The sequence below is a fragment of the Panthera tigris genome, chromosome F3 (assembly GCF_018350195.1).
Source record: "Panthera tigris isolate Pti1 chromosome F3, P.tigris_Pti1_mat1.1, whole genome shotgun sequence".
NCBI lineage: Eukaryota > Metazoa > Chordata > Mammalia > Carnivora > Felidae > Panthera > Panthera tigris.
In genome coordinates this window covers 40,419,965-40,442,213 of record NC_056678.1, presented here as the reverse complement: position 1 = coordinate 40,442,213, position 22,249 = coordinate 40,419,965, and the positions used below count along the sequence as shown (strand labels likewise).

Here is a 22,249-nt window from a genome sequence, read left to right as displayed (position 1 = left end):
GCAAATTTGTCCAGCAGACAAGAACTGTCCTCGCATAGACTTTTCTTGGGAGAGGCTCCCAGAAACCTTCTAGAGTAGAGGCCTGAGTGGGGCCTGAGGGGGATGGCTTGGTCCTGGGTGTCTGGGGTGTCCTGGCAGCTGCACACCCTCTCTGGGGGTGACCATCAAGGACAGGCCGCAGGACAGAGTGTTGAGGGACACGACCTCGTGACTCTTTGTCCCTAGCATTCATGGATTCCCCCCCCCCCCCACAAAGGCCCTGACCTCATTCCTGTCAGGGGGCCAGCCCCCCAACAAGGAGACAAATCTACGCACAAGATAATTTCAGCTGGGGACGGGTGTGAAGACGAAATGCAGCACGGCGGTGACTGGCTGGCTGAGTGGACAGGGGAGGCCTCTTGGAGGAGGTGACATCGAGCACCCTCTGCAGACAGAGCAGGTCCCCCCACGCATCCCCCCCACCACTCCTTGCCCTGTCTGCTTGCCTGCCCTCATGGCCTTGGGACCTCACACATGGCCCGCTCTCTCGTGGGCCCTTGAATCTGCAAGCGTTTCAGTATACGCTTCTTCCAGTGCAATTCTGGGTGGGGACCAGCCTTTGTCTCCCCTTCCTTGCTACCACTAGCACTGTATATCTACCTGCAGGGACAGGGACATCCACGGCAGGTCGGGAACAGCCCTGTCGTATCAAGATAGGGCTGCCGGAAAGTGGCTAGACTTTCTCACTGACTCACTGCCTCCCCGTTCTCCGAATTAAATGCCTGCTTTAGAACGGTTTGTGAGAACCTCACATAGTCCATGAACAGTGAGAACCTACTGGATTTTTCCCATGGGGATCTGTGGCAATTGAGGTGCCCAGGTCCCTCTCCCAGGCATCTGTGCAAACAAATTATGGCCCGTTTGAAGGACTGTTGGGCTTACGAGGAACAGTAAACCACTTAAAGTGGCTCAAGTTAAGGGAAAATTTAAGACCAACAATTCTTAAATTCTAAAAGGTTCCAGGCCAGGGCACAAAGCAAGGCTGGGCCGTTGTGGGCTAGACAGCAAAGAGGATGATAATACTTTTCTTCCATCTCTCTCTGGACAGCCTGGTTGCTCACCGTTCCTCTGTCAGTCTTCTCCCACCACCTGCCTCTTCTCTGCCTCTTCTCTGCCTCCCCGGGGTCCTTCTCCCCCAGGATGCTGACCGGCAGGCACCTGGCCCCAGCTTGCCGTGCCACGGATCTCCCAGCAGCATGGAGGACCACATGGCAGGGATCAGCCTGGAGGTGGGGGAATCAGGCCCTTGGGCTCAGAGGCCACTGGGGACCATGGAGGGGACAGTCTCAGCTGAGTTGATGGGGCAGGAGTGTGATAGAGTGGATGAGCAGCGAGTGGAAGTCCTGCACGCAGGGGATGCAGAAATGATGGCTGTTGGTGCCGCATAGTGGCTCCCAGGGCAGCAGGACTGAGAGGAGAGTCAAGGACTGGGAAGCATGGGTGTGTGGTCAGGCAGGGGTGGAGGAGGGAGGGGGAGACTGGCTTTCTTCACCCACAGAGAAACAGACAAGAGTGTACATCCCTGATGGTCAGGGGCTGGAAGGGCCGGGGGGCACACGGGAGGAGTGGGCCTGGCCCAGAGGAGGGGCGTTCCTTCTTCAGAGGTAGGACACAGGACTTGACCCAGAGACACTGAGGGGGGGGAGTCAGCCCAGACTTGCCTTCCCCCTCCATTTCATTTCCATCACGTACTGGGCTGCAAGATACCCTGGGCACTGTGCTAGGGACTGTGGGCATATCCATGCAAGCAAACCACAAAAAACCCAGGGTCCTGATCTATGTATCTCACAGTCTAGTAGGTTTAGCCAATCACAGTCCTGTACTGCTTTATCTTAAAGCCCTGGGCGTGGGGGGCGGGGGAACGCGCTTCAACGGTCCTCACAGCCCCCTCGAACAACCCAGCTGCCTGTCTGAGGACAACCATCATTCTTGACTGGAGGTTCTACCTTGTGTCTGACATTATCAGTTTTAGTCCTTTCCCAGTGAGGAGGACTTGCCACCTGGCTCTGGGGGTCATGGAAAAGACCCACTTCGCAGATGTCCTTACTGAGCCCTGCTGAGCCTGCATCCTGTACAAGGCCACTCGGCCCATTAGAAGCAGCCAGTAGCTTGGAAGACGTCTTTACCCACAGCATCACTTTACGTGCAGCTGCAGATAAGCCCTTCCCCCTGCCCGCCAGACCCCTGGCCCAGAGACTCATGAAGTGTCTTAGAGGTTGCCATCTGCCCCCCAGTACTGCTCCCAGCCTGCCTTCCCAGGCCTGGGCCTCTGGCACCTGCTTTATCAGGATTCTTAAGAGGGACAGCTGGTTTATGTTACATGCCTGCTCCCTCCTCTGTTCCCTGCATATCTGTTCTGGTTTTAAATAGCTTATCTGAGCAGCTGGACAACCACATGGGCTTATATGGCGTGGGGTGCATGTTCCTTTAGTCCTGTCCCTGGCACCTGCCAAAATAGCAGCCAACACCCCCCGCGCCCCCGCTGTGTCTCCTGCTGCACATTCCTCCCACCGCAGGGCTTGGCTTACAAGGCCCCAGCCCACAGGCCTGCTTAAAGCCCTCTCCATCCCCTGCCCTCACCCAGTCCCTGCTGAGGCAGAGCAGATACCTCGGGATCTGTCGGCAGCTCCTGGTTTGAGGTAAGACCCGGGTGCGGCTCGAGATGGGGAGAGCAGAGAGGAGAGGAAAGATGTCCTGCAGCCTGGCACTTGTATCCAGAGTCTGCCTGCGTCCTCGGGGAGTGGACGTCAGAGTCCTTAGCGGCCCACGTTCCCTCTGAGAAGAGGCCACGCTTTACAGGGGTGTCACAGGGATCAGGTTCCAAGACTAGCACAGTAGGGCAGTATGTTAGAAATGTTAGACTTGGATTTGAGTCCCAGATCTGCCACTAAAGATACTGTATCGCTGGCAGGTCTTGGGTAAGTGCCTTTCCCTCCCTGGGCCTCAATTTCCTCATCTGTAGAGTGGGGGAGACAATTGCTAGGTCTCTGTCTGCTCTACAGACAGTGAAGCTCTAAGCAACAGGAACTCCCCCAGATTGCTCAGTCCCGCCCCTCACCTCCAGGCCCAGGGCCCCCTAAACCTTTCCAGGCAGGTCCTTCTTGACTCCCAGAGAGCAGAGCAAGACTGCAGTCATGTCAATCAGAATAGTCCCGGTGGTGAAATTCACATCTCCAGGAATTCAGAAACTGTCTTGTAAGCGCTGAGGAGGAGCCCACGTCCGGAGGTAGGCAGGGACCGGGGGAGCACCTCTGTGAGCAGACATGTGACGTTCATCTGCCTTCCACCAGGACCACCCTCCTCCCCAGAGAGAAAGCCCTGCGAAGTAGCATTTGGGGGGGCTGATGGGGGAGAGACCCCAGTGAGAGATCCTTCGATGGGGTGTGAACCCAGCTCCAGGGGTTAGAGTCCAGCTGCCCCCTGGCCCCCCGTGGACCCTTGACCCACCCCATCCCAACATGCCCTGTAGGGACAGACCTTGCTCAGGGTCTGGGAGTGGCAGAGAAAGGATATTCCCTTGACTTCCAGCTTCTCCTGGGCCGAATGAGGAAACATCTAGGGAAGGGGTGGCCTAGCGTGTAAGGAGTGTCAATGCACATTCCAGGCCTACTGCAGCTGGGAAGCCATCTGACCTCCAGAATTCCTCCTCTGACCCATGTCTCGTAGGGCAAGCCCTCTCCGGGCAGAAGAGGAATCTGAGAGGATCGGGTTGCCTGCTGGCCCCCCTCAACCCTGTCCCCTAGCTCTCCTGGTGGGCTGACAGCTGCAGGCTTGGGAGGATTCCAGCTGGATGTTGGGGACAAGGGCTGAGGGATGGGGCCCACATTCCTCAGAAACTCAGAGACTTGTTTCTGTGAGACTAGAACTTGAAGCTCATCTATTTTATAGATAGGTTAGGAGAAGTCTAGAGAGATGAAATGAGTTAGCTACGGTCACACCGCAAGAACTGGGGTTAAACCCAGGTTGTCTTTTTTTCAGTAATCTTTATGCCCAGTGCGGGGCTTGAACTCATGACCCTGAGATCAAGAGTCTCAGGCTCTACAGATTGAGCCAGCCAGGTGCCCCTGAACCCAGACCTTCTGACCTCACGGCCAGTGTTCTTTCTGCCCTTTATTGTTTTTGCTTTACTCCCCAAGAAAGGTGACCCTGATCTCTTGGCTGTAAGGGAGTTTGGCTAGAAAGCTGTCTGTGGAAGCAGGTGAGGGTTTGGGTGTGAGGACACAGCTGCTCCAGGACATTCTCACTCCTGGCCCTGCCAGGTTCCTGATTATGTCTCATTCCAGAGCCCCGGCCTCGGCCTATCGCCTTCCCCTTCATCAGTCTTGCCTTCGGGCAATTGGCTTGCCTGCTGTCCTCTTGGTTGAAAGCCCTCCCCTACTCTCCATGGTCAGTTTGCTATTTTTGGGAGTTGGATGGTGCTCCCAGGAGCAGGGAGAGGGCTCCAAGCTGCTCTTTCTTCCTCTGAGCCCAGAGCCCTGCCAGCAAGAGGGAGGGCGAGAGAGGGGAGAAAGCTAGAGGCCACATGCCCCAGGCTGGCATGCGTAGCCCCTGTGAGAAACTTCTCTGTCCTCCCTGAGGTGACAGATTCCTCCCAGGATTCTCTTCCTGCCTACTGTCCTGGGGCTTGGGGCAGTGCATATCTGGGGTGAGGGGGCTATTCTCTTTGGCCACTCTCATCTGAAGACCCATTTTGGAGATGCTCTGGCGTTTGGGTCTTTCTTTAGCAGAATGAGGTTCCATCCCCGGCATGATACTGTATGCATCTGACATCTCTTCCCACCCGCCTCCATCCAAATGGAGCCAAAAAGTGGCTCAGAGTTTCTGTCCAAAGCTTCTGTGTAAACCCTCCCTCACTTGCCCCCATCCTGCGCCAGCAGAGGGAGCTAGAGAGGGGCCTGCCTCGCTACAGCCATGCTTGTCCTGAACCCGGCAGGACCCTGGGATATTGGGAGCAGGTTCAGATAAGTAGCCAGCCGGCCGGTGGCTGAAGTGGGCATTGGGTCTGAAGGGTTCTCTACTCGGAGGGGGAGTTGGGTGCAGAGAATCCTTCAAATCCCTCAGCCCGAAAGCAGCTGACGTCACCCCACCCCATCAGAACAGGGACTCACTGGATGTCATCAGGTGGGTGCCTGGGGCGCCACTCCAGTAGGATGTGCAGGGAGAGGCGGAGAGGGCAGTGAGCGGTGCCCTCCCTCTGCCCCTGTCACCTGTGGCTTGAGTCAGAAGTTGGTGGCTGGATGCAGGTGGGACAGCAGACAGGGGCCCAGGAGAAGCCTCACTGAGGGTGGCCGTGTCCTTTGTTCTGATTCTACTCCTGCCTCACTGTAGGCTCACCCTCACATCACCTTATCCCTTTTCTCGCTCAGGAAGATTGAGAGCTCTCATGCTGCACAACTCTGCGGGGCCGCCGTTCACGCTTCAGCCAATGTGAATGGTGCCCCCGGGGCTGTACATGCATGTGGCCCGGGAGGGTTGGGTTATAACGGTTATTAGTCAGAGGTCTGCTCTGAGCCAGGCACTTTACACGAGCTCTGAGCCTCCCAGAGGAGGAGCCATTTCACAGAAGAGCTGAGGTGTAGGGAGGTTAAGTGACCTTTCCAAGGTCACAGGCAAACGTGAGGTGGAGCCAGGATTCAAAACCAGATTTGTCTCCCGTCTCCCTGTGGCTTCTCCCTGCAATTGCACGGAAACAAAACCTCACACTGCCTAATGCCTTCCAATTTCCTTAATGTCGATTTACTCCTCATAAAGATCCTTGGGTAGCCAGGATGTGTACGGTCTATCTCCAGGGTACAGAGAAAGAACTGCCCTTCAGAGACGTTAAACAAAGACTTGCCCAAACGCACTCAGCAAGCTGATGGAAGAGGGTTGGAATATCGATTGTCCGTTCCTATCCCAGTTAAGGGTGCATCTCAAAATGAGCTCTCCAGGCAGACATTATTTAATTGGAATTAAAAAAAATTTTTTTTAACGTTTATTTATTTTTGAGACAGAGAGAGACAGAGCATGAATGGGGGAGGGTCACAGAGAGAGGGAGACACAGAATCTGAAACAGGCTCCAAGCTGTCAGCACAGAGCCCGACGCGGGGCTTGAACACACGGACCGTGAGATCATGACCTGAGCCGAAGTCGGACGCCTAACCGACCAAGCCACCCAGGCGCCCCTTAATTGGAATTTTTATTGATCAGTAGTAGATTAACATGCACTCCTAAGAAGTGATACAGTTCCCTTGCACACTTTGCCCAGTTCCCCTCAATGGTATATTTGCACATCTATGGTACAGGTCACAACTAGGATATGGGCATTTGCTAGAAGCCATAATCTGACGCAGATTTCCCCGGCTCTACTCGGACCAGGTGTGTGTGTGTGTGTGTGTGTGTGTGTGTGTGTGTGAAATTCAGTATGGCTTTAATCTGTGTCGGTTCATGTGTTCATCACCACACTCCAGACACTAAAATGTTCTAAAACCACAAAAATCCTGTGCACCTTTTTAAAAATTGTTAAGTCACCTCTACACCCAATGTGGGGCTTGAACTCATGATCCCAAGGTAAGAGTCACATGCTCCTCCAACTGAGCCAGCCAGGTGCCCCTCCTGTGTGCCTTGGGTCAGCACGCCCACCTGTCCTCCCCTTCCACCCCCTACAACCACCGATCTGTTCTCCATTTCTGTAACTTTGCCATTTCAAGAACGTCATATAAATGATATCATATCGCTTGGCCTTTTCCCCCTCGGTGAGAGTAATTCCCTAGAGATTCATCCAAGGTGTCCTGGGTATCATGCCTTGTTCCTTTCCATCACGAGGAAGTACTCCACGCTATGGATGTGCCACAGTCCATGTACCCACTCTCCCAGGGGAACGTTCTGCAGTGATGAGCAAACTACAGGGGGACGCGTTGCACAGCTTTGCTGCCCTGAATGCTTGGCAAGGTCGTGGGCAGGAAAGGTTGAGCAACTATAGAAACATTGTTTTGAGAGTTACAATGATTTGCACCAGAGCAGGGAAGTTCCAAACAGTTTATCTGTTGCAGAACAATGAGTGAAATGGACATGGTCAGTTGCCCTTGAGGTGAATGGGTGAAATGGACATTGGACCGGTTGCCCTTGAGGTGATGTGGGATTGTTATCCCCCCTGGACAGAAGGAGAAGCAGGCTCCTGGCTGCAGGTCACAGGCTGATGAGGGGCAGGGCTAGCATCACCTCCCCATGTCTCAGGCAGTAGCCTGAGGCTAAGCTCTTCTCAGAGCTGAGGAGGGCTCGGATTCCCCTTCTGCCCATACTGACATTTTTCTCTTTCCGGAGGGAGAGCGGAGACCATGTCTGACGTGGAAGAGGTGGGGGAAGAGTATGAGGAGTGAGTATCTGGAGCATCCTGTCTGGGGTGCTGACCCCTCCCTACCCTGCCCTACCCCCCCCCCCCCCACCCCTCCCCATGAGCCACCTGGGATAGGGAGGGGAATGGCTGTGCCGGTTCTGGGGAAGTGCTCTGCTGCGGACCCTGGGTTGGCCACAGGCTGGGAGACTTCTGGAAATAGAGATGCTCGGGTCTCAGGGTCAGCTGGGGGTCCTGTCTGGCTCAGAGACTAGGAGGCAGAGGAGCTTCGAAGCTGTGTCTCCTGAAAACAGATCCAGAGCCGTTCAGTGACTGTCTCGAGGCCGCAGAGCTGCTCATGCCCCATGAAACCCAAATCAGAGCTCACTGTTAGCACTTCATCTTGGAACCATACTCCTCCTGGAGTGCCCCGCCCACCGCCCTGCCTGGGAAACCCTGGGGGTGGGACACTGGCAGCCGGTCTCACAACGATCTCCTGGAAGTGGTGCTCACCAGGGAGCCTGCAGAGGCATCAGGATGCAGAATGCCTGCCCTCAAAGTGTGTGCTCTCCTGTGGATGTTAAGATGTTACATGTTGGAAACAATTAGCCAAGAGGGGTTACCTGGGTAGGATTTGGATAGCGAAGGGCAAGGGCGGGGGAAGGGCATTCTAGGGGATAGCTTGGCAACGCTCAGAGCGGGGAGAGAGTGGTAAGCGGGCAGACGCTGGAGAGAGCAAGCTGGCCCAGGCAGAGGTTTGCTGGGGACAGTGGTGGGTAACCCTGGAGGAGAAGGCTGAGTCAGGTTAGGGGGTGCCTTTATAGGTGGGCAGAGGGGGGGTGAGCCTCATTAGGCAATGAGGGAAATAAAGAGCGGAGTCATCTTCGGGAAAAGGCCAGTGTGTGCGTGTGGTGTGTGTGAGATGTGCTATTGACAACGTGTCCTTCTGCCCGGCAGGGAGCAGGAAGGTAAGCACACGCCTGTGTACTCAATGTGGATGGAGGGCAGCGTGGTTGGAAACTGACCCGCCTCTTGTCTCCTCTCTTATGGCCGTGGTCTTCTCTCCCGAGCAGAAGAAGCCGCAGAAGGTATGGAGCTCGGGCAGAGGGAGGGCCGGGAAGGGGAGATCCCAGGAATCCAATATTCTGGGGGCCCTGGGAAAACAGCTTGTCTGTGCCCGCCCCTCACTCCCAGCTGAGCAAAGACCCTTCAGCAGCCATGGCCCCTGGATGGGAATCGTTCCAACCTCGGTTGCTCAGGTCTCAGGCAAAAGGTTTAAACCTGTCTCCTTTGTCATTTGGTTCAAACAGAATCACCCTTTTTTCCAATTAATTACGTGTGATTTTTTTTTCTCTATTTGTTTTACCATGAAAAGTTTTAAATGCATGTAACAGTAGCAAAATAGAATAACGCCCTCCCTTCCCTCACCATGCACCCATCACCCGGCTTCAGCAGTCCTCAGCTATGGCCAATCTTTTTTCACCTATGCTTCATCTCCCCTCAGTTATTATTATAAAAGTTTGTTTTATTTTATTATTATTATTTTTTTAATGTTTATTTTTGAGAGGGAGAGAGAGAGAGAGAGAGAGAGAGACAGAGCGTGAGTCGGGGAGGGGCAGAGAGACAGGGAGACACCGAATCCGAAGCAGACTCCAGGCTCAGAGATGTCAGCACAGAGCCTGACACGGGGCTCGAACTCATGAACCATGAGATCATGACCTGAGCCGAAATCAAAAGTCAATTAACCGCTTAACCCAGGGAGCCGCGCAGGCACACTTCCCCTCAGTTATTTTAGAGCAGACATCACAAATCATCCCCAGACATCATATATTTCATGCTTAAATAGTTCAGTAGGTACTTAAGCCCTAAAAGATAAGCGCTACTTAAAAAGAGAAGACGTAACCATTGCACCATTATCACACCTAAATGCATTCAATTTAATAATATTTCAGAATGAGATTATAAAACTGTTCAGTTATCTGAAACATTTTATTTAAACACGAAGACATCATTACACCTTGGAAAGTCCCTTCTGACCCATAGACCCGTTCCTACTCTGATCTGTTTTCACATTTCTCCTCAGCTTTGTGCCTCATATCTCACGCGAGAACACCCTAACCTTTCTGCCTTCCTGAGTGCTTGACACACCGACGTGATTACGAGGCCTCACTCCAGTCCCCACCCAGGCCCCAAGTGGCCCAGAGGAGCCCTCAGACCCCTCAGGCTTCTGCAGGCCTGGCAGCTTGCATCCTGCCCCTTAGAGGCTCAGCAAATTCTCACAACTCTCATTTAAGGCTGCTCCAGGGTGCCTGGCCAAAGAGTAGACACATGAGAAACTCACAGGGGAAACCGAGAGGGGCCATGGGCGTCGCTTTGGTTTTCCAGGAACACCAGATACTTTAGAAGCTATTTGAACTATGTTGTGAATTTAAAAAAATCTAGCTGGCTCCACTTTTCTGCTGCGTGACCCGCATAAACTCTCGATGTGGTAGGTTTTCCTTCGCTTTGGAGGCTTGGCCAGCTTGTGAATTTTAGGGGGCGATATTTGAGATACAGACCTTTGGATCTGGGGCTCATCTGCCTGCTACACACAGTGGGATTTGGCTGTGAATTAGCAAAACGGTTCTGCACTGTGATGGTGGACTGAGCTCCATTTATCACCTTGCTCGAAGGGACTCTACCCGCCTCCCTCATAGCTAAGTCCCTGGCTATACATGACCAAGAAAGAGCAAGGTCTACATGGATGACCACTCAGCCTGCAGAATGGACGATGCCCTGTCTCTTCTTCCAGTAGAGAAAGGGTGCATTCTGCTGTGAGCTGTTTCTTTGGGCAGATGTTTGCATACCATGGGCTGGTCTGTTTCCTCAGTGTGATAATGCTGTGCCTTCCTTAGATGGGGCTGCTTCCTTGAAAGACACCAACAAAACTGCCCTGTGCCAGGCTCTCCACTGGGGCTCTCAGAACTGTGAGTCCTGGAAATTGGAGATGTTTTGTGGGATACCTGAGGGGCTCATTCAGGGTAGGAACACGGGGCTCTACCCCGTGTAGAGGCTGCTCTTCGGGGCCTCTGTCCTCGTGTCTAGAGAGGGAGGAGATGGCCCGATACCGTCATTTACTGAGTGCTTCCCACTGCCAGGCAGCTGGTGGGTGCTCTATGCCTGCTAGATCATGGCGGAGACCTGAGGATCATTCTTTCCATTATACTGACAAGGCGCCTGGGAAGCGATTTGCCTCAGTTGCTAGAAGTAGTGATTCAGGACTTGGAACCGGAGCTTAATTCCAAAGCCCGTGCCCAGAACCGTGCGCTGTCTCCCTGCTCCTGTCCCCGTCCTTCTGCTCCCAGACTAACCTGTCTCGCTTCTCCCCTTTGCCGCGGCCACTCCCTGACCCTCAGAAGAGGAGGACTGGAGAGAGGACGAAGACGGTAGTACAGCTTTTACTTTCCTGTGCTTTCTGCTCCCTGCTGTCCTGAGCCTGGCTGCCGTGGACGGGCCCTGTTCTGTGGCAGAGCGGGGTGGGCCGGGCGGGGGGGAGGGACAGGTGTGGAGTGGGTCAGTCACCTCCTCTCAGCCTCACAAGGGCCAGGCCGCTGCTCCTTTCCTCTGGTTTCTGATCTTTCTCCTGGGCTGGGCGGTGGGAAGAACCCAGGCTGGCTTGTCCCCTGGCCTGCTCCGAATGTGGCCACAGAAGGCGACCAATGTCTGGAATGAGTGGCCTTTCTCTGCCCCCGCTGCTGATGCTGGGCCCTCCCTCTGAAGTGGACAGGACCCAGGCAGGGTGGCCAGGGTGTGAGGGACCTGGCGACAGAGCGATCTGAAGAGCAGCTGGGGGAACTGGAAATAGCCAGGGCAGAAAGGACATGACGTCAGCCTTCAAATGTGCGCTGCTGTGGGGTGGGGGTGGGGGGCCGGGACTTGTTTCCAGCCCCTAGGGGTGGGACTAGGGCAAGGGAGACAGACTTGGGCTGAAGTTGAGAAAGAACTTTCTAATAGTGATGTCTCAAGATGTAGTGAGGAGGCCGGGAGCGACTCATTGAGCGTGTTGCATGGGCAGGGGGTATTCTACAGAGAATTGACACATTAGATGGGGTGGGGACAGGGGTTAACAAGATGGCCTGAAGAGGACCCCACACCTGGTCATACTCTTGCTGGCCAGCCTTCTATTCTTGCCCCTTCTGGAAGGATCTTCTTTGAGGTAAGGCTCCTGTGGGGATCAAAGAAGAGGCATCCCCGGGCCCAGACTAGGAAAAGAAGACAGAGAACAGTGACTGGGAGCCAACATTTCTTTCGTGATGGCCTCTCTCTGTCCCTTCCTGAGGCTTTCTCCTCTCCCTCTGCCAGGAGGCCACCACTTGTCAGCCCATCAGCCAGTGAACATGACCAGATGCCTCCTACGGGCAGAGCCATGAGCCTGGCGTCATCCTGTCTGATCTGTCTACTCCAAGTGCCTGACTTGGGTGGGGTCCATATCCTGCCAAGCAAAGGGATGAAAATAGAAGAATCCTACCAACTCTCTGGGCAGTACAAATGTCTACACAGTGGGCACCTCATCTACCCTCCCACTGTCTTGCTGTTTGGGTTTCTTTGGGATACAGATGAAGGGTCCCTAGAGTTACCGAGTCGAGGACAGGAGCTTCCCCAACACCTCATCTTAAGCAGGATACATCCTGTGGTGTCAGATCACTGGGTGGAACATTGGGGGTGGAAAGTTGGGGAACAGGGTGGACTTGTATTGCCAGGGAGGCTGTTGGGCAAAGGTGCTGAGTGAGGCAGAAATAGCTAGCCACCAGACCTTCCCACCCCCCGCAATGAGTGTTTCTGGGCCTGCAAGCCCTTCTCTGCTGGTACCAACAGCACCCCTCCCCCCCCGCACCCTAACACGCTCCTACCCCAGACTTCTGGCCCTCCCAGTGGCCTTCACATACAGAACAGGTCTCCATGCTCAGAAAGGCCTGCTTGCAATTCCCAAACTCCCAGAGAGACAGGTCTAGAACAAAAGCACTCTCCACAAGCTTGATCATGCCCTTCTGTCATGGTTTACCAGGGTCTGTTGTCACTACTGAACTTTGCTAGAATATGGCAAAGGCAGCCATAGGCAGTATATAAATGAGTGGATGTGGCTGTGTTCCAATAAAACTTTATTTACAGAAGCAGTCTGGGGGCCAGATTTGGCCCTTGGGTCATAGTTTGCCAACTTCTGGTTTAAACCAAGAACGGAGCAGCCCCTTGTCATTCATATTGGTGACTCCAACATTCCTCTGGATCCTGGATGTTGACCTCCATCCCCACCCCTCTCTGATCTGGGTTCTGCCTGCTAGCCTAAGTAAGGCCTGGGTGTTCACTGTTTCTGGCTCACTTCTCCAGAGCAGGAAGAGGCAGCAGAAGAAGAGGCTGAAGGTGAGGCTGAGACTGAGGAGACCAATGTAGAAGGTAAGGCCCTGTCTGGGGTGAGGGGGGGCTTGCTCATGGTGTTGGGGGCGGGGTGGCAGGAGCCCCCAGAGGCACTCCTATGACCGTGAGAAATCCACCTGGAACCTGCTTTCCAACCTATGCAATAGTACATCCTGCCTGGGCTGGGATTCAGCCCCCAGTTGTTCGATCAATGAACCTTGACTGTGAGCTCCTTTCGTGTCAGGCAGAGCCTTGGGCCCGGGGGCATGTGTGCCAATAGACATCCCCTGAGCCCAGGAGCCAGCAGGGTGCACTTTGGTTAGGACCTGTCTGTGGGGGAGACTCTGGAAGGGGGGGACTTGGGTCTAGAACAAGGATCTTTGCTAATTTCTCACGTTCTGTTTAGGAGACGGACAAGAAGAGGAGGCTAAAGAAACTGAAGGTGAGGACTGTTGGACATCAAGAGAGAGGTACTGGGTCATCGAGGGAGCCCCTCCAAGCAGCTTTAGGGGAGACTGACCACAGGGCTCCCTCCAGGGAGGTGGGCGAGGAGGGGTTCAGGGGAGGAGAGGACAGAGGTGATGGCCATGCAGGTTTGGGGTCTTGGCCTTCAAACCTCTGTCCCCCTCATTCCAGAGAAGCTGTCTGGGTGGTGCCCTGTGGGAGAGGGGACCAGTGTCCAGTCCCCAATCTGGACAGGGCCCCAGAAGTCGCCTACACATACAAGGCTCCTGGAGCTCAGGCAAAACCACTCGTAAGGTGTGGTGTCTATAGGATGAAATCCCAAGATGTAGATGGCCCATGTGGGGGTGTCACTGCAGTGGTCATTGTCATGTTGCAGCCTTTACCAAGGGTGCATTGGCTCTGGAAGGGAGGGGCAGCCAGCTGGGTCTTGAAATCATGCCCCCTGGCATGGTCCCCTGGAGGCCAGGAAGTCCAGGGAGCAACCAAGTAGGCCCGGAGGGGACTCTCGGGCCAGGATATCCCGGGGACAGTGCCCAGAACCGGTGAATGAGAGAAGGCTTTGGAGTTTCACTCTGGGAGGGTGTTCTTCCTGTCAGGACCCAGCTGTCCCCTGAGATGACCCCCTGGGAGCCACTATGGGAGAAGGAGTGTGGGGTCTGTGGCTCTGCTGCTTTAATTCTTCGCGATGCTCCTGGAACCGGGGATCCCCAGGGCTGGAAGGAACTCATTGTGCAAATGGAGAAACAGAGGCGCATGGGTGCCCAGCTTATCAGGGGCAGAGCTGGGACCAGATCTGGGGCCTTCTGACCCTGTGGCTGTGTGCTTCTCTCCTCCCCAGATGGCCCAGTGGAGGAGTCCAAACCAAAGCCCAGGTGAGCGGGACACTTGTGGTGAAGCCCTGGGAGGAGAAGGCCAGTGAGGAAGGACAGGAGTGCAGTGTGATACAGTGGGCATGGGCCGGGGGGTGCAGCAGGCACCTGTATGGTTGTACAGGTTGTGTACTGCACAAGAGTCGGCCCGAGGAGTGGGGGGGCTGCAATCCACCTCACGCTCCATTACCAATTGCGTACCCCGGCATGGAAAGCACTGTGTTCACCCAGAGGTGAAGGGGTGGACTAGTTGTGGCCCTGGATGGATAGCCTCTCCTGTCTCACGGCACGGCTGAAGTGGGACCTGAAGGAAGAGGGACGGAAATCTGGGGGAGCCAAGCAGTGACAGCGTGCCAGCCTGGCTGGCTTCAAAGTGTCACGAAGGGGCGGGGCAGGACGGCCTGGTGCCGCAAAATGAAACCACCTGGAAGCCGCCGGGGTGGGTGTCAGGTGGAGAGGGGGCCAGGGAGGCTCTCCCTTTCGGTGACGCCAAACCTGTCGCAGATGCCGCCTCAGCACAGTCGCAGGCTGCTCCCCAAGTTGGGACCCCCCCCCACCCCAACACCAGCCCCAGAGACAATCCCAGCCCCGTTCATTTGTCCCGCACCTTTCCCTTTCCCGGCCACTTGTACGGATGGCAGTATCTCATTTCGGCCCCTCACTGAGGGCAAACGGGGAAACTGAGGAGCCCACTGGACCTGGTGTCACACAGCAAGTATGTGCTGGGGCGGGGACCAAACCCCAGGATGCCAGGGGTTCACGGGCCAGCCGTGGGAATTCGGAGTCGGACTCACGCGCCATAGCTTCTGTGACGTCCCCGTTGCGTGGTCCGGAGCGAGTCATTCCCTGAGCCTCCGTTTTCTTCAGTGAGATTGGGGGGGTCTCTGCGTCAGGGGTGTATCAGGGGGATAAAACGAGAGGGCGCACGTGAAAGGGCTGCGGTGTGCCCACGTGCCGAGAGGTGCTGTCGTTGGCGGGGAGCTGTCATTGTTGCCGCCCGGCCGAGTGTCTGCAGGAAGGAGAAGGGCCCCTCCTGTGCTGGCCACCCAGAGCCCCTTGGGTCCGGGATGGGGTTGACATTCACGGATTCCCTCCTCTTCTCTCCAACAGGCCATTCATGCCCAACCTGGTGCCACCCAAGATCCCCGATGGGGAGAGAGTAGACTTTGATGTGAGTGTGCCTGCGGGGGGAACGGGCCTGGGCTGGGAGAGAGAGGCCGTGTGAGCTGGGGGGCCGGCAGGCGGAGGGCGCAGGCAGGATGGTGCCTGGCACAGGCCCGGCAGGGCCTCATCCTGGGTTCGGGCCACGGTGGCCCCTTCCCCGGCCAGGCCCCCGCCCTGCCCGTCCCTCCTGCATCGCGGAGGGTGGCATCTACCCAACCGCTTCTTCCCTGGACCCATGGGCCTGGCAGCCTCTGAGCCCGGCTGTGCCTTCGCAGGATATCCACCGGAAGCGCATGGAGAAGGATCTGAATGAGCTACAGACGCTGATCGAGGCTCACTTTGAGAACAGGAAGAAAGAGGAAGAGGAGCTCATTTCCCTCAAAGACAGGATTGTGCGTGTCCAGCCTCCCGTGGCAATGCCCCCAGAGACCCCGCTCCGTCCACCCTCTTTGTTAGGCCCCACCTCCTCTGGACCGCCTTCGGGGTGGGGGGGGCCCTTACTCTGCTGCACATGGGCTCTCCATCGGGATCCCAGCGGCCAGGAGCCACTCTTGAGGCCCTGCACTGTGGTTTCTTGGGTCCCTGCCTTCCGTCCCCACCGGACCGGACCATTCTTGGCAGCCAGAGCTGCTGATGGTCTCCGGGTGCCCCAGGCCTTGGTTGGGGGGCGACGAGTCAAATCCCTGTTGTCCCACCTCTGCCCCCCACTCCCTCCCGCTGGGAGCTCCCCTCACGAATGCAGGGAAGATGAGTGTGGCCTCTACAGTCCCAAATCGTAACCAGGGGGGGTTATTTTGACTCGTTTGTTTTTCGCTCCACCAGACTCGCTGCTGCGTTCGTGGCACCGCTGTGCGGCCCTGGCTGGCAGCTGAGGGTCTGGCCATCTGTCCGCGAACACAAGAGCAGCTGCTGGGGCTGGGGCCGGGGCGGGGCCAGGGGCACAGCACTCGTGGGAGACAGGAAAAGTCCGCCTGACATTTTTCAAATCGTTGAGGACAACCCCACGATGAGTAATGCTCCTCGTGGGGCATCCGCACACGCCTGCTGTGGGCTATCTTTATTCAGCCAGGGCATTCTGAGCTGGTGCACCTGTCGAGGCGCTCTGTGTCCAGGGAACTGGCAGAGTAGAAGCCCTTGGAGGAAGGGCACTCACTGCCCTGAGCTCCCGAGGGGAAAATCCCCTGTGCGTTTTCTTGCCACCTCTTTCCCTGGTTGGTCCCTGCACCTTTGGGGACACCTCCTCCATATGCACGCACTGGGCAGGCTGTGCCCCTCTCCCCATAGGAGAAGCGACGGGCTGAGCGGGCCGAGCAGCAGCGCATCCGGAATGAGCGGGAGAAGGAACGTCAGGCTCGCCTGGCAGTGAGTGACCCCTAGTCCACGGCCCACAGAAGCCCCCAGCGGGCCCCCAGCTCCTTCCAGGCCCCCAGGCCCCTCCCTAGTCATTCACATTGATTCAGTCAACGAGCCCCTGGTGAGTGCTGGGCACTGTTTGGAATCTCATAATAAGCAGTAACTGAGACCGAAATGTCTGGGTTTTCATGAACTTAATATTTTACAAGACTCTCCGTCCAGCAGTTCCACTTCTGGGTATTTACCAGAAGAAGACGCAAACACTGATTCAAAAAGGCATCTGCGCTCCATTCACTGTGGCATTGTTTACAGGAGCTAAGACACGGAGGCAACATGTGTCTGCCGATGAAGGAAGGCATAAAAATATGTGTGTGTGCATGCTCATGCACACGCAGCGCCCCCCCCCCCCCGCACTGGAATATTAGCCATAAAAAAGGAAGGGAATCTTGCCATTTGTGAAAACACGGATGGACCTGGAGAGAGCATTATGCTAAGTGAAACAATTCAGAGAAAGAAAAATACTGTCTAGTTTCACTTATATGTGGAATCTGAAACACAGCCAAACCAAAGCAAAACCAAAACGTCAAGCTCATAGATGCAGAGAACAGATTGGTGGTTGCCAGAGGCGGCGGGGGGGGGGGGGGGGGCGGGTAGGAAGGGGCCAAAAGGTACAAACTTCCATTATAAGGCAGCGAAGTCCTCTCCTGCCGCGTCCCTTCCCTGGTGCAGGCTCCCTGGGAACAGGGGGTCCCTTGGCCCTTTTCCTGTGCTGCTGCTGGAGGTTCTTCCAGAACAGCAGGCCTCCTGGGGTGGGGGTGGGGGGCTCCTTGCCTGAGGGGATGGTGAGATCATTCTTCACTCATTCATAAACAAAAGTCTTCGCAGCTCCTGTGTGTCAGGCCCCGTGCTGGGGGGCCCCTCAGGAAGCTTCTTGCGGATGGAGAGAAAAGTTCTACTCACACGACCCATAAAGACCCCAGACCTCAGCCCAGCCTCAGGGGTTCATACCCTCACCCCTGATTTTCTCTCTTACTCCCCGCTGAAAATCAGGAAGAGAGAGCCCGACGGGAGGAGGAGGAGAACAGGAGAAAGGCTGAGGACGAGGCCCGGAAGAAGAAGGCTTTGTCCAACATGATGCACTTTGGGGGTTACATCCAGAAGGTAGGTCGGGCAGCAGCAGTGGTCTTCAGGGAGTCCTGGTATATAGGGAGGAAGGGGGTGTCCAAAGACTTCAAGCTGGATCCCAGGAAGAAATTCCTACCTGTAAGTGAAAGGCCAAGGCCGCCTCCTGCCCATGCCCTGAGCTGGCGCTCTGCCTGCTGTGGCTTCCCCTAGGAGGGGCTTGCTGGAGGGGGGGCTGCAGGCAGCGGCCTCGAGTGTCAGCAGTGCCCCGGGAGCCCCCAAGGTTGATGGTGTGTCTGGAAGAGCCTTGTGCCCAGAGTCAGAGCTCTGGTTGGAGACTCAGACCTGCCACTTACAGTTGTGTGGCCTCAGGCAACCTCAGAGCCTCAGTTTCCTCATCTGTAAAATGGGCTTAATATCGTCTGCCCTGCCTGCTCTGAGATCAGATGGGCTAACATGGCGAGCATCTGTGTATCCCGCAGATGTGAGATGGTTTATTCCTGCAAACCTCCTCCATTCCTCATTTTTGTGTCCCACTCCTGCTCGACACTCCATTCTTAAGGGAGAAGAGGAAATATGAAACTGATTTTCTCTGTGCAGTGGAGGGATCAGAACATTTTCTTAGATTTCCAGAGTCCCCCAGCTCAGAGCTAGCCCGGCCTGCCTGCCTCTGTCGCCACAGTGACCACACCAGCCAGACTTATGGCATGGCCCTGCTCTCAGAATAGTCCTAGTGAACAAGGTTGCCTGCAATGAGCGTCTGAATCACCTTCTCCTTCTCCCCCTTGTGTCTCTCTGCCTTTGCCGTGCCCTGCCCTCTCTCTCTCTCTCTGCCCTGGTCTCGGTCTTTCTCTCTGGGTCTTTCTCTCATGGTGTCCTGGCTTTGCAGGCCCAGGTGGGTACCAAAACCTCTAACCCTTGTCCTCCTCATCGTTTTTGGGGGCTCGCTGGGAGGGGGATGCTGAGTGTGGAGAATGGGTTGGGCGGGAGGAGGGAGCCGGGAGAGAGATGGAAGAATTTGGAGAGGCAAAGAAATAATGGACTGAAGAGGTCCTCCTTGCCCCTGCCTCAGTTTCTCCGGGGGGGGGGGGGGAGGCGGGGAGGAAATCCAGGCAGCTGATAGCGTGGGTGTTTCAGGAAGAAGAGGATAAGAACCTGGTCCTTCTGCAGGCTTTGCCTTGCTCCCCATTGGGTTTTGGGAGGGTTAGGGGAAAGGAGGGGGTGTTCCCTAGTTAACTCCCCCTGCGTGTCACTCTCTCCAGACGGAGCGGAAAAGCGGGAAGAGGCAGACGGAGCGGGAAAAGAAGAAGAAGATTCTGGCCGAGAGGAGGAAGGTGCTGGCCATTGACCACCTGAATGAAGATCAGCTGAGGTGGGGACTGGTGGTGCTCAGCCGACTGCGTGCACCTGCGCCAGCACGGGGGTCGGGGCATAGGGCAACTCTCATCGTGCACCACCGGGAGGCGCTGTTGCCTCACATATTCCGCCCCCCGCCCCCGCCAAGACTGTTTTGGTGCCACTGGAGTTGGGTGTGAGCCAGTCAAGCCATCTTTGTGCTTTGCCAATAGAGAAAGAGAACTGAGCAGGCGTCTAGCCCCTCTGAGCTTCTTACCCACCTGCACCCAGGTGGCGGGAAGGGGGATTGAATGATGCCCTACCCGCGCCGCGCCACCCCCCACCCCACATCCGGTCCTAAGCACCAGGTGCTGCTGTCTCTGCCTCCTGCTGAGTCAGGTGGGCTGGGGGTCCCCTTAGCAGGCCTGGAGGTGGGAAAGAGGGCTGGTGCCCTTGGAGGCTGGGTCAGATCCGGGATGAAGGTAGATGAGAGCCATTCCTTATTGTTCCTATCCCGCCCTGCATCCCCACTCTGGCCCCTGCAGGGAGAAGGCCAAGGAACTATGGCAGAGCATCTATAACCTGGAGGCAGAGAAGTTCGACCTGCAGGAGAAGTTCAAGCAGCAGAAATATGAAGTGAGCCTGCTCACCGGCCCCTCCCCCATCCCACACTCCTGTTTTGAATTGGGTCCCACATGGTTGCTGTCCATCAGGCCCCTTTCCCCTATCCCTGTCACCTCCTACCCTTGCCAACTCACACACACCTGCCCTGGGGGTCTTGTCTCTGGCAGTGTTCAGCGTCCACCACTGGGCTGTTGCTTGCTGGAGAAGTCTGATGGTTCACTCGCTGGGGCTGAGCAAAGTCACGTTCCTGGCGTGCCAGCCCTGGGGGTCTCCCTCCCTTCTGTCCCCGAAGGCCTTGAGGCAGCAGCTCGGATGCCCTGGGTCAGGTGGGAGGACCAGGATGCACAAAGCCAGGCCTCTGGGTGGAGAGAGGGAGGCCTCGCCAGAGATGCAGCCACTTTCTCTCTCCCCATGTACCCTAGAGGCCCTGGTGTGGGCACAGCCGGCTGAGCCTCAAACTCACAGCTTTGAGGGGTCCCAGGTGCATGTACAGCGGCAAGAACTGGCTCAGTGAACGCCGGGCCCGCACACTTCCCCAGCGCGGCCTCTCTGCCTAGAGGAGTTCAGCTTCCCTTTCCGGGCCCACTTTGCTGCTTTTCTTTTGTGCGCGGGCCCCTCTTCTGAGCACAGCTCAGGCCCGGATGGCTACAGGGTCCCCTCCCACCCCCCCGTGCTGAGAGAGGCAATTTTGTGTGGTGGCACTGAGCGTGGACTTTGGAGCCACACTGCCTGGGTCCTATTTCTAGCCCTGCCCCTCACTAGCTGTGTGACCTTGGGCAAGTTACTCCCGCTTCCCTCTTTCCATTTCTCGTCTAAGTGACAAGGATAACCCCAGGACCTATTTCACAGGGTTATTGTGAGGCTTATAGAGATCATCGCAGTAATAAAAATAGTAGTAAAGTCTTCCGGGAATTGTTCTGAGCACTTGCCATGTGTTAAGTTATACCTCACAGTCATCCTGGGGGTTAATACTCGGGAAAGTGCTCATAGCAGAACAGAAAGTGGTGGGTACCCACTAAGTGCTCAGTAGGTATTAGCTGCTGTTACAGCCCCTATAGACCTGGGCCTTCCACTTTGCCTCTGGTTCCACATTTAACTCTGCACCTGGCCTACCGGGCTCAGATCTGGCCCAAGTACAGGGTGGTGAACTGCAGGCCTAGCACATGGGGGTGCTGTACCTCATGAACAACTGGGCAAGAGTGCCTGACAGGGGGCCTCAGGCCGGGCTGGGGCTGTTCAGAGGGCTTCCTGAGGCCCAGCCTGGCACCCGATTCTCAGAAAGCCTCCTTAGGCCTCTCGTCCTGAGCCCTCTGTGCCTCGGGGACCCCTCAGTGAGAGACCAGTGGGGCGGCCAGGAAGCCTCTCTCCTTGGCTTCTGCCTGTGGGACCTGGGCCCCTCCGGATGCCTGCCTGTTCTGACTTTCAGGGTATCGCTGCTCTGCTCCCCCTCCCCCCACCCTCTACCGCTGTGCTCAGCTGGCTTCCCCTTCACCCCCAGCCACCTGAGACCTGAGCCAAATCAGCTCCAAAGTCACTCTTTCTCACTTACAGATCAATGTTCTCCGAAACAGGATCAACGATAACCAGAAAGTGTAAGTTTCTAGGTCCTTCCTTTCTTTACCCGGCCCTGCCCCCTCCATCCGTGTGTCCCCGCCATCCCACTCCTCCTCTGAGGGCTCTGGCTCCCACCCCTTCCTCCTCCCCTTCAGGGCGCGGGCTCCTGCTTGGTCACTGCCCAGTGGGGGATTTGTACAGGGCCGGGAGGTCTCACTCCAGCCCGAGGCTGCTGCCCTGCTCTATCTCTGGAAGCGGCTCCGGGCTGCCTCTCTCCACCCTTAGCATCGCTCACCTCCACCCCCTCCCTGTGGAGGCCTGCTGCCCAGCCCTGTGTCCCCCTTCTGACTGGGCCCTGCTCCTTCTGCAGCTCCAAGACCCGCGGGAAGGCCAAAGTGACCGGGCGCTGGAAGTAGGGGCAGCAGTGTCCTTCACCAAAGATCCTCGCCGTGTCCCCGCCCTGCTTGCCCCCCAGCTTCTGGGCCCCCCCCCCCGCCCCCCGGGCACTGCAGGCCGACTCAAGTCTGGAAACCAGGAGCTGGCCCGGCTGGAAGCTGCTGTTGGTGCCTGTACCCCCACATGCCCACGCGTGCCAGTAATAAAAGCCAACACACATCGCATGGCTTTCCTGTCAGCTCCCTTTCAGAGGGAGGGAAACTGAGGCGAGAGCCTGTCTCACAGGGAGACCCTAGGGGACACGGCCCCTCATAACTGCCACACTGAAAGGAGCCGCCTCCCCCCTGCTTCCGGAGGGGAGAGGGCGGCTGGCCCTGGGGAATGTAGGGCCCTCTCAGGGCCTGGGCCTCACAGACAGCAGAAGGGCTTGTGGCGCGAGCTGCTCTGAGTCACTGCGAGGCACACTGGGGGAAAGCGCGGAGCCGGGGGACAACCTTCCTGTGTGTGTGAGTCACTCCTTGGGAACAATGGAAGCCTCTTTGGATGGGCCTATTTTCTTTCTCTTCCTGGCCAGGGACTAGGAAGCAGGCATCTGTCTGAGGGGCAGGGAGCCCTTGAGGAAGGA

The 22,249-nt window shown here is 56.4% G+C and overlaps 1 protein-coding gene across 4 annotated transcripts; it reads left to right on the top strand.

Moving 5' to 3' along the window:
• The first annotated feature begins 2,559 nt into the window (after nt 1-2,559).
• Nucleotides 2,560-21,848, top strand: TNNT2 (troponin T2, cardiac type). 4 transcript variants are annotated; one of them, XM_042976431.1, is made up of 17 exons: nt 2,560-2,678; nt 7,342-7,393; nt 8,309-8,319; nt 8,425-8,439; nt 10,747-10,776; nt 12,716-12,781; nt 13,149-13,184; nt 14,046-14,079; nt 15,187-15,247; nt 15,516-15,632; nt 16,525-16,602; nt 17,644-17,754; nt 18,605-18,610; nt 18,978-19,087; nt 19,596-19,686; nt 21,226-21,266; nt 21,599-21,848. In XM_042976431.1, the coding sequence occupies exons 2-17, from the start codon at nt 7,356-7,358 to the stop codon at nt 21,642-21,644; spliced, it is 891 nt and encodes a 296-aa protein (XP_042832365.1). In that variant the 5' UTR covers nt 2,560-2,678; nt 7,342-7,355; the 3' UTR covers nt 21,645-21,848. The 4 variants fall into 4 exon arrangements, with proteins under 4 accessions (XP_042832365.1, XP_042832363.1, XP_042832362.1 ...); XM_042976428.1 differs by lacking the exon at nt 10,747-10,776 and having other exon boundaries at nt 2,561-2,678; nt 7,346-7,393; XM_042976427.1 differs by lacking the exon at nt 10,747-10,776 and having other exon boundaries at nt 2,561-2,678.
• Nucleotides 21,849-22,249: the final 401 nt, after the last annotated feature.